Source organism: Salvia hispanica, chromosome 3 (assembly GCF_023119035.1).
Source record: "Salvia hispanica cultivar TCC Black 2014 chromosome 3, UniMelb_Shisp_WGS_1.0, whole genome shotgun sequence".
Classification (NCBI taxonomy): Eukaryota; Viridiplantae; Streptophyta; class Magnoliopsida; order Lamiales; family Lamiaceae; genus Salvia; species Salvia hispanica.
The window spans coordinates 3,725,508-3,739,367 of NC_062967.1; the positions used below are offsets into that span (position 1 = coordinate 3,725,508).

The following is a 13,860-nucleotide window of genomic DNA, read 5'->3' on the forward strand; positions in this document are numbered from 1 at the left end:
TAGTAGAATTTAGAATATAGTGTTCGAGGGATAAGATGAAATAAACATAAATTTAACTAATTCTTTAAAACAAGTGACATTATTAAAACTACTCCTAAAACTGAATATTCTGAACTGACAAATATTTTTGAAATGTCATTTTCTTTATGATAATTGTTATTTTCTACAACTAATTTTATTAAATTAGAAAGTATAACTAATGCTTGTTTTTACATGCTTGCTCATAAGTTTTTGTCATAATGTTGAGATTAAAAAAAAAACAGGATGGAGGAAGAGGTTTTGCAGGTATGCACCAAACTCATTGATAGAATTAACAATTACTCCACACTCAATTATAATGATAATATACTTAAAACTTAAGACCCTTATTGGTAGGTGGAATAGACATACTACTGGTTGTATTTTGAATAGAATGAGAAAAAGAAATGGTCACATGCGAACTCCTTAATTATAAATTGGGAAACTAATTTTATTTATTATTTTATCAATTGTATTATTATCTCTAAATCCTCTAGCGCATGCTGTCCAATAATTATTAAGAAACGGTCTCATCCGAGCTTCTTAACTATATATTGGTATATTAATTTTATATAAATAATTATTATTTATCAATTGTATCATTATCTCTTAATCATCTAGTGCATGTTGTCCAATAATTTTATTTTGTGATGATTATTCTTGTTTTTTTGTATAATATAGTTTAAAATTTTCATAAATTTTACTTACTGGATAGCCCCAATATGCCTAAACCTATCTATATTAGGCCATCTCCAACCATTTACGCCAAACTCAAACCCATTTTTGAGTATACGTCACACCAAAAAGTAGTTTTACTCCAATCATTTACACCATCTTTAAGTTTACACCATTTTTGAGTATTTATCTAACAAAATTTTGGAGTAAACACCATATTTGGTGTTATTCCATTGAAAACTCCAAAAATGGGTTTAGGTTTGGTGTACGGTTGGAGAAATTATCTACACCAAAAATGAGTTTTGGTGTACGATTGGAGATGGTCTTAGGGTTTAGGGTTTATATTAGACATTAGATGTCAATCTCGAATTTGTATTGGGTACGTGAATATCCGATTTGGTTGCAATTACCTGTTCGATCGAGTACATGTAAACTCGCAATTATAGTTACGACAATACATTTTTAACTAGAATACCTATGTATATTAATCACGACATTATGGTGATATTGTTTAGCAGAAATCGACGATGGTGAGACGAGAGCAGTGGTGGACTAATTTGATTGGTGATTCTCGTTCGATTCGCACAAAGTTTTTTCGTTTGATTTGTAGAGATTTTTGTACGATTTGCAAATTTTTTTTTTTTTTTTTGTAGTCATGCAAATGACAAATGTCAACAAACTTTAATTATCGCGAATTAGCATAATTTGCGGGCAGTTATACTCTATTTAATGCTTTCAGTTCAATTACTATATTAGAACATCCCGAACTCAAATGTTCCACCTCGAACCAGAGAGACGAGTTTGGGGACAACGCGTTGCAAGTGTTCTATCCCCCCAGTGTCTCTTGGACGAGGGACTGTGGAGGAGGGGCTATCCCTCCACGCCTCCACCCCTTAAATCAGTATGCGTCGTGAACCCATTGCCTCCATGCAAGTGGGCTTAATATGAGAATTTTTTATTTATTAGTAAAATATTTTAAAAAATATTAATATTAAATTTAAAATTCATTCCAAAAATCATAATATATCTGTTATCATGAATTTATTAACAATATTTTAATCCTGAATTCTTCCCAAACTTGTCAATAAGTACTCTAATCCATATTTTTTTTCACCCTAAAAAAACTCTCTTTTTTCTCATCCAAAATATATTATTTTAAGTATGAATCGATAACAATTCGGGCGACGACGAAGGGATAATATTTTTTTAGGATTTCAGCTATGTAATTTTCGATACTCACAAATGTAATTTTAGGATTGTAAATTTCATTTTTAAATTAAATAAGAATAAATAAATCGTGAAATAAAAGAAATAGAGAAAGATAAAATAAATGACATGTAAAATGACATAATCACATCCTTCAATTTTTACATTTGATGATTTGATCTCGTCTGTGAACCGACATATAATCCAACTTCTTTAATTTATTTTTACTAACTAAATATTTATGTAACTTTTATTAAAAACGTGTCATCCCAATATTGCAGCCTGTTGACAATGGTATCGCGTAATTAATAGGATGTTAATTACAGTATCTTCATTTTGTAGCTCATTCATAAGACAAAAAATAATCCCTATGCATAAAGACAAACAGAACTGCATTCTCAACTCACAGTCCACTTTCAATTCATTTAAAAACAAATTTAATTTGGTAATCCCAAAATGAAAGTCAAAAAAGAAAAACCCCCAAAAAATAGCGGAGTAGTATATTCTATTTTCCTAAATTCCTCTGCTTTTCAAACTCCCCTGAACTTGCCGGCGTTTTTCTACTGCGACTCAAAAATATTCAGATCACTAGCTGTAAAATTAACTCCCCTAATTTTTCTCTCTCTCTGGATTTACGATGTATACGTGTGTTTCTCTCTCACACACATAAATACACGCACTCGTTTATTCACGCCACCACTTAATTGCGGATTTGCCTGTGTTAATTGCTGCTGAATTGTGAAGATTTTGGCACGGGCGCCACTAATGTATTGCTCGAATTTTTCTCTCTGGTTTTATTTTATATTTATTTTTGTATGTGTTGGTATTTTTCTCGTAAATGACGTGCTTGAATGTATGTATGGGCGTGGAGAGTCTTACACCTGCACGCGGAAGCTGCCTGCCTGGTTTGGCATTTTCCTAGCTCTAATTGTGAGCTGTTGGTGTTTTTTTGACTTGGCAGAAGCAGATCGCTGGTGTTGGAGGCGATCGGTGATCAGTTGGTGCGGTTTTTGACAGGAATTGCGGTCAATTTTATGTTTGGATGTGGTAATTTAGCTTTCAGGTATAACTGTTCTAGACTTGAGAAGTTGATTTCGTGAGATGGCGATTAGTTTTTTCTTCTTCGTCTGAATCAGAATTTATTCGGTTTTCCAAGATCGGGACCTTTCCATTTTATCAACGGTAACTGATCCGATTGGAGCAGCATAGGCTTGATTAGCTTTCGAGAAGTGAAGAGTAGCTCTGAGCTTCCAGAATTGTTTGTATTTGCTGCTGGAACTGTGAAGAGTATACAAAGATTAAGAAGGCACACCGGAAGTTTGCTGAAAATTTTGCAACTTCCAGAGATGTCAAACCCGAAGGTGGTTTATGAAGGATGGATGGTGAGATATGGGCGTCGGAAGATTGGAAGATCATTTATTCACATGCGATATTTTGTGCTTGAGTCTAGGTTGTTGGCGTATTACAAGAAGAAGCCCCAAGACAATGTGGTAAATTTATTTTCTAATAAGTATTTGCCTCTCCTATCTAATATTCATGGTGATATGGTTTTCCTCTTCCTCCACCAGCAAGAGCGTATGTTAATAGTTCATTTAAGATAGCTGCAGTTCGAATTCTAAAGGAAATCCTACTGCCTAGTTGATACAGAGTGGAGCTAACCAATTTTTTCTATTATAGAGGGAAACTATTTGCCATTTCTATTGATTACAATAATACTGAAGTTATTTTTGTATTGCTTGTCCTTCTTATGCGCTAAGGTGCCTACCAAGACGCTTCTTATAGATGGCAACTGTAGGGTGGAGGACCGAGGACTGAAGACTCATAATGGACATGTGAGCTTAAATCTACATTTTTATCTTCTTTATATCCTTGCTGAATATTAGATTATTACCTTGTATGATCTCATGATTTGGTTTCACAATGGAAAAAATAATTACTATTCACTCTCTAAGACGTCCCAAAAATAGAGTTGTTCTTGGATGATTTTGTTCAACATATCCTTGTTTCAGTTATTGTGAGCATTAACAACATTGTGGTTCAGTTTGTTGTTCTTACGACGGAAAATTTGTGTCCTTACATGCTGAAATATTGTTGTGGGAGGAATTCATTCTATAAGATGAAGATGCATTGGTACTTCAATGGAGAAAATGTGTAATTGTAAATTAATTTGATCATTAGATCAGGGATCAAGATGTTCTTGACAGGGTATTCTATTTTGGTACTAAGGCCTGGTCCTGGGTAGATCATGTCCCTTGGTGATTCCACTGTGCTCTGAGAGTGTGAATTTAGTTATATTCATTATGCTGGTTTTGGATCACAAATACAATTTACTTTTTAAAATAATAGAGTATGCAGCATATTCAGCTAGTATGCCATAGTAGTCCATTGTTAGTAGGTCAAGCTGAGTCCACCAGCATCAGGCATAATTATTTACTAGCTAGGTTTATGGTTTCTGATCTTTTTCGTTACTTGATGGTTGAATGCTGCCTTTGTTCCTGTTCTCCATCTATCTTGGCCTTTAGAGGGTTTTTTTCCTTTTGGCACATGCGCACACTATGTTCAGAAGTACTTTCTTCAGGTGCCTACTTATAACATGCTCTAATGTTTGGCAGATGGTGTACGTTCTGTCTATTTACAACAAGAAAGAGAAATATAATCGAATTACGGTGCGTTACTTTTGCATCTGGGGATATTTGCAGTTGTTATATTTCGTCAACATTATTATTATGTTGCCTGTGAGTCATTAGGGATCCTATCATAATATTGTTTTCCATACATGTGAAAAGCCTTTGCTTGAATATACTTGACTGGAGTTATTATTCGCACACCCTGATAAGTCCTTCAGAATATAATTTTTAGTTAAACAAGAATATGAGACATTCTGAGCAACAAGAATTTCAATTAACAGGACTTTGTTGATGAATAGTCATGACATAATTTTCTTGTGCAAACACATGTTTTTAAAGAATGACCATGATGCTTCTGGTTTATTGACTTTCGAGCAATGCTCATAGGGGAAGATTTGCTAAGTTGTTTAAGAACACAAGAAGTGAACGAAGTCAGCATTGGTATGCACAGATTAATATAGTTGTGTTGTTTTGAGCCGTCTAAATTCTGTTGAACTTGCTTCCGTGGTTCCACATACAGCTTCCCAGCTTTTTATCAACACAATTTATCCAACATGTACTCTTAACACGACATCTTGTTTCAAAAACAATGTAGGTTTTGTAAATAAAATTTGGGGATGTTGTAATTGGAAAAAAATCTTTAGTGGTTATAACTGCGATGCTTAGGTCGTATGAAATTGTGAATCTAGGTAAATGTGGTGCTATTTCCAGCAATTAACATTTTCATCTTCCTTCTTTTGGAATTCACCCTTTTATATTGATAATCCTGGCTCCAGATGGCAGCTTTCAACATTCAGGAGGCACTCATTTGGAAAGAGAAAATTGAATCTGTTATTGATCAGGTTTCTCCTATCTTGTTGACTCTTCCATAATTTGCTACTCCTATTATATAACTGTTGGAAGTGACTTTTCTTAAAAGACACCATACATCACCTGCGTGTTTTAGTGCGAAAAAGCTGACATATTGTTCTCGACATGCAGCATCAAGAATCTCAAGCTACTAATGGTAACAAATACATTTCTTTCGAATATAAATCGGGTGTAGATAATGGGAGGAATGCTTCATCATCAGAGCATGATAGTCAGTAAGTATTATCTGCAAAAGATGAATGTATTTCTACTATACTCCACTTTCAATAATTGCTTTTCTAGATTTAGTAAAATCTTCCTTTGGTTTTTGCTAAGCATGAGGCTTATTCAGTAGGTGATGGATGGTTTCTGATCCTGTCATATGTTTATTTCGTATACAATGAATATTGGAGGGCTTCTGCAGCAGTTATTGACTTATTTCTATACCGTTCTGATGCTTTTTCCCCTTCTAAACTTGTTTGATAATTTTTCTTCTAGGTATAGTGCTGCAGAAGATGAAGATGGTTCTCATCGAAGTTTGTTACGTAGAACAACGATAGGAAATGGTCTTCCTTCTTTAACATGTCCACTTGATTCCATAGAATTATTGTAATATTACTGAAACTTAACTAATGGTTTTTCACGTAGCAGGCCCCCCGGAGTCTGTTTATGACTGGACAAAGGAATTTGATTCTGATTTGGTTAATCAAAATTCAAACAACCAAGCATTTTCCAGAAAGCATTGGCGCCTTCTCCAGTGCCAAAACGGTGTGTTGATTTCTTAACTTAAGTTGAATTTGATAAATGGGCTGTTGACTCCTAAAACATTTTAGTAGTTAGTCATAGGATAATTTGTGGAATAATATTATCTTGATTAGTTATTTTCCATATGGGAAAGTTTCTAACTTCTAATACTGTATTTTCTTTTTCATGTGAACTTTTAGGTCTTCGGATTTTCGAGGAGCTTGATGAAGTGGATATTCTTGTAAGAATGTTTTCTCTGTGTTGCACTGCCAACATACTTTTGAAGTTGTTTTGTATGGGCTTGACATGGATTTTTCAAAAAGTTTTTGTTCCTTACAAAGTTTATTTATGTAGCCAAAGAGCTGCAGTAGAGCAATGAAAGCTGTTGGGGTGGTGGAAGCAACCTGTGAAGAAATATTTGAACTAATAATGGGCATGGATACGACACGATGCGAGTAGGTCACTTTACAATTCAGTTTTGAGAACTTTTATGTTTGTGCTTCTGTTGCATGTTGGAAGCAGTCTGTGATATGTAATGCTTAATAGAAGAAAAATTTACAGGTTTGTCAAGGATTGTTGATTTTTGCCTAAGTACTATCATGTACTCCATGATCTTCAAGGAGGTTGCAATAGTGAAAATTCATGACTTGCTCATAACTTTTTATTGGGTTAAGTCAATTTGTGTATCCTTTTTAGGTTGCGTTTTCTAAAAACTGTGGGCAGTATGTAGAGATGGTCATATTCTTTATGCTGATATACAAAGGAGTAATGCATCATGTCTCAATTGACAATTTACATTTTCAGTATCTGTAGATCAGAACTAATAATCTTTGTTCTTTGACTTTAACGAAAGTGTATTATGCATGTAGGTGGGATTGCAGTTTCCAGTATGGTAGCTTAGTGGAAGAAGTAGATGGACATACAGCTATACTTTACCACAGGCTTCAGTTAGACTGGTTCCCACTGTAATGTGCCCTTATCATATCTTCTTCTAAAAAGTGTTAGTATTTACATTTTCTTCAGCGCTGTATCCTGAGCATTGCTGCAATTGACTGTCCTTCTTAATGATACTACTATCTCAGCCATTTTCATTTTTCTAATACCTCTTTCATTTTTTTTTTCTGTTTCTATGTTTCACCACCCATTACTTTTAACATTCATATATCAAATGGTTTAACTATTATCATTGCTTTAGATCTAAAAAAATTCATTTGCTTTAGGTTTTTGAGATCAGTATTGGAGATTAAACCTTGCTTTTGTGTCCTTATTGTTTCCTTAGTAGATTTGGTTGATCTCTCAATTTCTCTTTTATTTGTCAACAAGCCAAATTTATCCCAAAAAAACAAAATTATGTCTTTTCGGCCCTTTTCATGGTGGATTCTGTGGTTTGTATAGTTCAATGGTCTGTTCCCTATTTAAAGGTGTAATAACTCATATGCCATCCCAAAAAAACTTGTGCATATATTACTAAATGCTTCTGCATGCTACACCATCAACAGTCGTTATAAAGTATTGTAATTCATTACAGGTTTGTGTGGCCTCGTGACCTCTGCTATGTACGCTATTGGCGTCGGAATGATGATGGGAGCTATGGTAAAAGTTTTAGTGTCTCACCTCTTTTATGTGCTTATAATCTTTTTTAGTGCAAATCTCTCTGGTTTAATCTATGTTACTTTGCAGTTGTGCTATTCCGTTCTAGGGAGCATGAGAATTGTGGTCCTCAACCTGGATTTGTGCGAGCTCATGTTGAAAGTAAATTCAGATTAGCTTTATTACTATATACACAATTGTTTCTTCGACCATTCTCAAGCCATATTATCTAGTGTAATTGAATCTTTCATCAATCTTTATTTTATGTTATCGCCATGCTGAAAGATTCACCTGAACCAATTGCAGGTGGAGGGTACAATATTTCACCTCTGAAACCCCGTAATGGGAGGCCCAGGACACAGGTCCAGCATCTTATGCAAATTGATCTAAAAGGCTGGGGAGTGGGTTATGTATCATCATTTCAGCAGCATTGTCTCCTTCAAATGTTAAATAGTGTTGCTGGTGAGATCTCTTTTTATATGATTTAGATTCTTGAGATGCAGTGGATTTTATCCTTTGCACTTTCAAATTTATTTCTACACGGCTTCTCAAATAATTCTGTAATGCTCATGTAGCCAAATTAAGTTCAAATTGGTGCTTCTATGTTCAGTTGAGCAATAATTCTTTATTCTCGTTTTCTGTTGTGTAAATTTGGTGTGCTCTCTGTAGATATGATATTTTGTTTTGCTTCTGTTGTAGGGTTGCGAGAATATTACTCTCAAACTGATGACAGACCCGTGGCTCCTCGCATTCCTGTTATGGTTAATATGACATCAGTATCCAGCTCTTCAAAGAGAAGTAAGAAACTACAGTCATCTTCTGCTCATCATCGCAGTCCTTCACTTGATCAAATACATGCAGCAAACAGAAATTCTGTTTTACTGGATGAATACTCTGATGATGATGAAGATCTTCAGGCTGATCAAGAGGTTCCTGAAAAGACTTATGTTTCTGTATTATACTAGTTATGGTATATACTAAAATTTGGGTTTCTGTAACATCTGCAGGCTATGCCGTCTGCCTTTGAGATTGAAGACAAAAGAACTGGTAATGATTATCTTAGTGATATGTAATCATGCTAATGCTGCACTGCGATTCACTTGAAATGTTTTTTGTTTTACTTTGATAAACTTTAGGATATGAAGAAGAGTCCACAGACCAAATAGATTTGTCCATATTCTCCGGTAACCTTCGACGTGATGATCATGACAAGGCTCGTAACTGTTGGACATTGTCTAATGGAAACAACTTCAGAGTTCGTAGCAAGCGGTTCTGTTATGACAAATCAAAAGTAAAACTTTCTTGTTTGTTGTAATTTAGATGCATTCTGCTTGCAGTCTAGGCTGCCTAAATTTGCTTAACAAATAGTCTTATGGAATTTCTGCAACCTTTTTTGTGAAGATTCCTGCAGGAAAACATCTTATGGATCTAGTTGCTGTAGATTGGTTTAAAGATAAAAAAAGAATGGATCATGTAGCTAGACGCCCAGGTTGTGCAGCTAAGGTGAGTTTCATTGGTGGATTTATCTTTTCAGTAGATCTGAATTCGTTTCTGATAATGCAAACCTTTTGTAAGGAATTGGTTTGCCTATTTGATTATTTTTTAGTTTGTTCATTCTTTCTCTTGATATATAACTAATACTGTTTCCTTTTGTTTTAGGTTGCTTCAGATAAAGGACTTTTCTCTATTGTGTTTAATCTTCAAGTGAGTTGATTATGTTGTTCAGTATCATCCTATTAATTTTGTATGGTTGTTTGAACAGTTAATGTTTATTCTCTCCTAGGTACCTGGATCGACACATTATAGCATGGTATTTTATTTTGTGGCCAAGGAACTAGTACCGGGATCTCTTGTGCAGAGGTTTGTTGATGGAGATGATGAGTTCCGCAATAGCAGACTGAAGCTTATTCCTTCAGTACCTAAGGTAGCGTTCTTCTGTTCATTTGCAAGGGAATCCCAGTCCCTCAGATGAGGAGCTACTAGTGCCTATTGCTAAAAAACCTGTTTGAAACCAACTATGTTTGATGTTATGGAGCTAATACTTCTTTGACTCGTTAATGCCTTTGATGCTATGACCATTAGTAACCTACTGAATAATTTATGATGCCAGGCTTTGTACTGATTGCAGATATTAAAAATCTTGTTCTTATATCCATGCAGGGTTCTTGGATTGTACGCCAGAGTGTCGGCAGCACTCCTTGTTTACTAGGGAAAGCAGTTGATTGCAACTATATCCGCGGTCCGAAGTACTTGGAAGTAAGGCTATTTTCTGTACTTTTAGAGCTTGTTTACCTTGAGGATTTTATAATTTGGTGGGTAAGATGATTAGTGCTAGGAGGTAGGATATTGTAAAATTAGAAATCTATTCACTGTACATTTTGATGCATTGAGAAGAAAGAGATGTATAAATCACACCCAACAATCATTAGGATTTAGGTGGCATAAACATCCTGCGTTTGACCACTTGAAACCAAAAGAATCAGTGGCCTTTGGTTATCCACCTATTTGAAATCAAGACAAGTAATATTGGATAATGTAGGATGATTCTTAGTGGCCTTAGCATATACTATAACATACTAGAGCAACGTTGCTCGTTTACCTTTATTGACTGATTTCACCACTTCTTTGGTTATAATTTTTTTAAAACTTTTGTGTAGGTTGATATTGATATTGGTTCCTCCACTGTGGCAAATGGAGTCCTGGGCCTTGTGGTTGGCGTTATTACGACACTTGTGGTTGACATGGCTTTTCTTATACAGGTATTAATCCAACTTACAATTGCTCAGATAATCTGTGAGGAAGAAACTTAGAAATGGGGACAGAAATGGAGTCCCGGGCCTTGTGATTGGCAATTTGGTTATGCATTAGGATTATATGATTATTTAGGATTGAAAATGTTAATAACTAATCTAATTTGTAGTAGTACTAAATTCTGTATGACGAAATGGTTATTATCATACCGATGATGAGATTGTGTGTAATGGTCAGGCCAACAGTACAGATGAGTTGCCGGAGCGGCTGATAGGTGCCGTGAGAGTCTCTCATATAGAATTATCATCAGCTATTGTACCGGTGCTGGAGACTGATCCTTCAGATTCTCTGAAAAGTGAAAACTTGGAAACATAAACGATATTACTACTATTCAAGTACATATACTACTACTACTATAGTCATTCAATATTCAATATCACTAATTCTCACCATGTAGAAATTATTTTTTCCTGACAATTGAGTTCAATGCAGTGAAATTGTCTTGATTTTACTTCAGCATTTTAGCATCCTCATATTATTTGTAAATTTATGCTGTTCTGGACTTGGGATTTGAGTTAAGCCTTTAGATTTGGTGATATTGTTCCTCACTGTATGGTACTGTACTCATTCCATCCTGAACAAAGTATTCTCTTTTTTCTAATTTTGTCCACAGCCCTTCAAATTAATCCACTTCTATTTTTAGAAACTTCGTCAATCGTCACCCACACATTACACGATTAATTATATAGGTCCTATTATCCACCAACATTATTTCAACTACTTTTCTCTATGTTTTTCTTACTTTACTAATTTAGTATTAAAATTTGCATCATCCTCAAAATTGACATCATCAACAAAGTTGTTTGTATGAAAAATATCCTTCATAAAATCAACTTCCCGTCCGAAATCATATATTTGTCATGCAAAATTATGGAGTACAATATTAGCCTAGTGTATAGTAGCAAAATGCTTCCCATCCTTATCCAGTGATGCCAATGAAGTCGTAGCCACTTCTGGAGTTGAGATCAAACTGAATGGAAGGCCCTTCAAGCTTGATCTTTACGTCTTTTGTATCCTTGATGATATCTCCGTTCCCACTGTCTCCATTCACCGTGTGCATGAAGCTTGATAGGGCCAAGTTGAAGTCCGTTAGCTGAGGTTTTGTTGATTCTAGGCTATCAGAGTGATTCGTGTTAGCAGAAAGGCTCCGCTGAGCTCTTTCTAGTATGGCTTGCAAGTACTTCCCTTGTGCTTCTATTCTCATCTGCAATCTCTTCTGCACCTGTTTGTAGGAATATGAATTCGTCTACATCAAAATGAATGCCTAAGCTAGAGATAGAGCTGAGTTGTTACGTTTCTTGAACAAGTTTACCTCAAGCTGTTCTTCTAGTGTTTTCTGCACCTCAATCTGGCACCTAACTGCTTCAACATGGGGGATTTCTCTGTATATAATATTTGAATTTCTTACTTTCAATCAGAGGAATCGTCTAAAGGTATGGATTGAGGTTGTGCAACACCTACCCTTGTTCACTGTTCATGCTCAATGAATTAGTGCTTGTACTTGCAATGACGGGATTTTCTACAAAAAAGTAAAGCAGAAAGCCAACTAATTAGAACTACATGAAGCAAAATGGCAAGTGTTACACAACTGTGTGAATGATCATACAAATTGAAGTTGATGTTCTCAAAATTGAAGATCAGATCTCCTATGATAGATAGTCATGAAACTAGGCTACTAGCATAAGGAAACTCACCAAAGTTGTCTGTGTTATGTTGTTTGGAATGCTGCTGTCCAAGCCTATACTTCTGCACCCAAGATGAATCGATTAAAATGACAAGGAAGTTCGTTTAACGAGTGACTAATTTACCTGTAAATGGCTCTTTAAGTGATACAATGTGAGTCCCTTGAGACCCATCACCCTCAGAACTGATTTTGGAGTAGCTTCTGAAAACAGCATCCACTTTCATTAAACAAACAAGTTACTGTATTTGTATATTGCTTTAAATTGGCTCTAGATCGTCTTTATGCCTTCCCAACCACAACACAAAAGTAGTAGTATGCCAAATTAGAGAAAGGTGGAGTGATCCATTAAATTTCATGAAATTCTTAATCAACTAGATTGCCAAATATCCTTCATTTATGGAACTCCAACATACATACTTGATCAGCAAAAAGACTCAAGAAATGAAATTCTAAAAAAAATCAAGAAATTTCACACACACACAGAGACTGTAGACAAGTAGAAGTGAGAATGGAGTACTCACTATCAGGGCCACCAAGCTTGGTGACAGCATCGACAAAACGATCATGCAAATCAGCAGTCCACCTCAGCCGCGGCTTTGGGTCTCTCGTCAGAAGCACGCCTCTGCCGGTATACATTCTATCCATCGCCAATGGAAAAGGAAATAGTGCCTATTTCTATGGGACGGAGGGAGTATGCAGATATATTTGTGTTTACATATGTTACACTACATAAGTTATAGTACGAGGAAGAGACGAAGAAAGATGAGATCAGCCTTCCTTAAATTAAGACTGCCCAACAACAGACCAAGCCCGTGATTTTCAACTTTCAACTATTCATGTTTGTGCAATAAAATACAAACATGCATTCATGTGTATAGAGTATAGACATATATATAGGCACACAAAATATCATGATTCACGAATTTTTGGACTTATGTTACGTGGGTTTTGTTGGGCACTAAAGAAAAAGGAGATGGGGAGATAACTTCGGCGAGGAATCTGAAAAAACATGATTGCCGAATATAGTAATATAAAAATGAAGAATCTTGATCTGGTGTGACGCGGAGTAGGAAGTCTCCTTGTTGTTTCAAGTCGATGAGAGTGTGGAACCATTGACACGTGTAAGGCCGCGCGGAATATCCGCCGGCAGATCTGAGAAAACGAATATTCCTTTCAAATTGAAGACAGCCATTGGGTGTTCATTGCCTGTCAATTGTCATAGCTTATCAAATTCCCTTGTATTCAAATTTTATGTAATGCACCATTTGGAGTCTTCTCCCAAACAAGATTTTATGCAATTCACCATTTGGAGTCTTCTCCCAAACAACAAAATGATACTTCCTCGTCCAATAAAAATAAATATAAAAATATTTGGAATAACACAAATTTTAATGTATAATTAATAAAATAGAAGAAAAATCAAGAGACAAATTTATTGGAGAATAGCCCACTCCGAAAGAAGTTGGCAAAAACTGAAGTGGACTATTTTTAGGGGACATACCAACATGGAATGAGTTTATTTTTCTGAGACAGAGAAAATAATAATAAAAAAATAAACTAGTAATAATAATTTTTGTACATTCATTTATTATGTGTTAAATTCAGCTCAATAAATTTGTTTTTATAGGCACCATGCGTATTGTAACAAATTACGCA

At 35.3% G+C, this 13,860-nt stretch overlaps 2 protein-coding genes across 6 annotated transcripts; one reads left to right on the forward strand and one right to left on the reverse strand.

Annotated features, from left to right (window-relative positions):
- Positions 1-2,387: 2,387 nt before the first annotated feature.
- On the forward strand, positions 2,388-10,976 carry LOC125213284 (protein ENHANCED DISEASE RESISTANCE 2-like). 5 transcript variants are annotated; one of them, XM_048113740.1, is made up of 24 exons: positions 2,388-2,666; positions 2,861-2,962; positions 3,036-3,389; positions 3,657-3,731; positions 4,512-4,565; positions 5,303-5,368; positions 5,508-5,611; positions 5,874-5,941; positions 6,024-6,143; positions 6,320-6,360; positions 6,474-6,574; positions 6,989-7,084; positions 7,648-7,712; positions 7,800-7,871; positions 8,016-8,171; positions 8,409-8,638; positions 8,717-8,756; positions 8,846-9,000; positions 9,111-9,212; positions 9,369-9,413; positions 9,493-9,633; positions 9,870-9,965; positions 10,367-10,468; positions 10,698-10,976. In XM_048113740.1, the coding sequence occupies exons 3-24, from the start codon at positions 3,246-3,248 to the stop codon at positions 10,833-10,835; spliced, it is 2,211 nt and encodes a 736-aa protein (XP_047969697.1). In that variant the 5' UTR covers positions 2,388-2,666; positions 2,861-2,962; positions 3,036-3,245; the 3' UTR covers positions 10,836-10,976. The 5 variants fall into 5 exon arrangements, with proteins under 5 accessions (XP_047969697.1, XP_047969694.1, XP_047969699.1 ...); XM_048113737.1 differs by having other exon boundaries at positions 3,056-3,389; XM_048113742.1 differs by having other exon boundaries at positions 3,056-3,389; positions 6,027-6,143.
- Positions 10,977-11,340: 364 nt separating this feature from the next.
- LOC125213287 (myb family transcription factor PHL11-like) lies at positions 11,341-13,076 on the reverse strand. The gene is made up of 6 exons (XM_048113744.1): positions 12,726-13,076; positions 12,329-12,405; positions 12,215-12,266; positions 11,982-12,039; positions 11,833-11,902; positions 11,341-11,742 (listed from the first exon to the last, which is right to left on the reverse strand). The coding sequence occupies exons 1-6, from the start codon at positions 12,847-12,849 to the stop codon at positions 11,440-11,442; spliced, it is 684 nt and encodes a 227-aa protein (XP_047969701.1). The 5' UTR covers positions 12,850-13,076; the 3' UTR covers positions 11,341-11,439.
- Between the last annotated feature and the right edge of the window lie 784 nt (positions 13,077-13,860).

Excerpts from the sequence above, each read along its gene's own strand:
- LOC125213284 (XM_048113740.1), top strand. The coding sequence starts at position 3,246 with ATGTCAAACCCGAAGGTGGTTTATGAAGGATGGATGGTGAGATATGGG. Across the intron at positions 6,575-6,988 it reads ATGGATACGACACGATGCGA|GTGGGATTGCAGTTTCCAGT; the intron begins GTAGGTCACTTT and ends TTATGCATGTAG. Across the intron at positions 7,085-7,647 it reads CAGTTAGACTGGTTCCCACT|GTTTGTGTGGCCTCGTGACC; the intron begins GTAATGTGCCCT and ends AATTCATTACAG.
- LOC125213287 (XM_048113744.1), bottom strand. The coding sequence starts at position 12,849 with ATGGATAGAATGTATACCGGCAGAGGCGTGCTTCTGACGAGAGACCCA. Across the intron at positions 12,406-12,725 it reads CAAGCTTGGTGGCCCTGATA|AAGCTACTCCAAAATCAGTT; the intron begins GTGAGTACTCCA and ends TGCTGTTTTCAG. Across the intron at positions 11,743-11,832 it reads CACTAGAAGAACAGCTTGAG|GTGCAGAAGAGATTGCAGAT; the intron begins GTAAACTTGTTC and ends TCCTACAAACAG.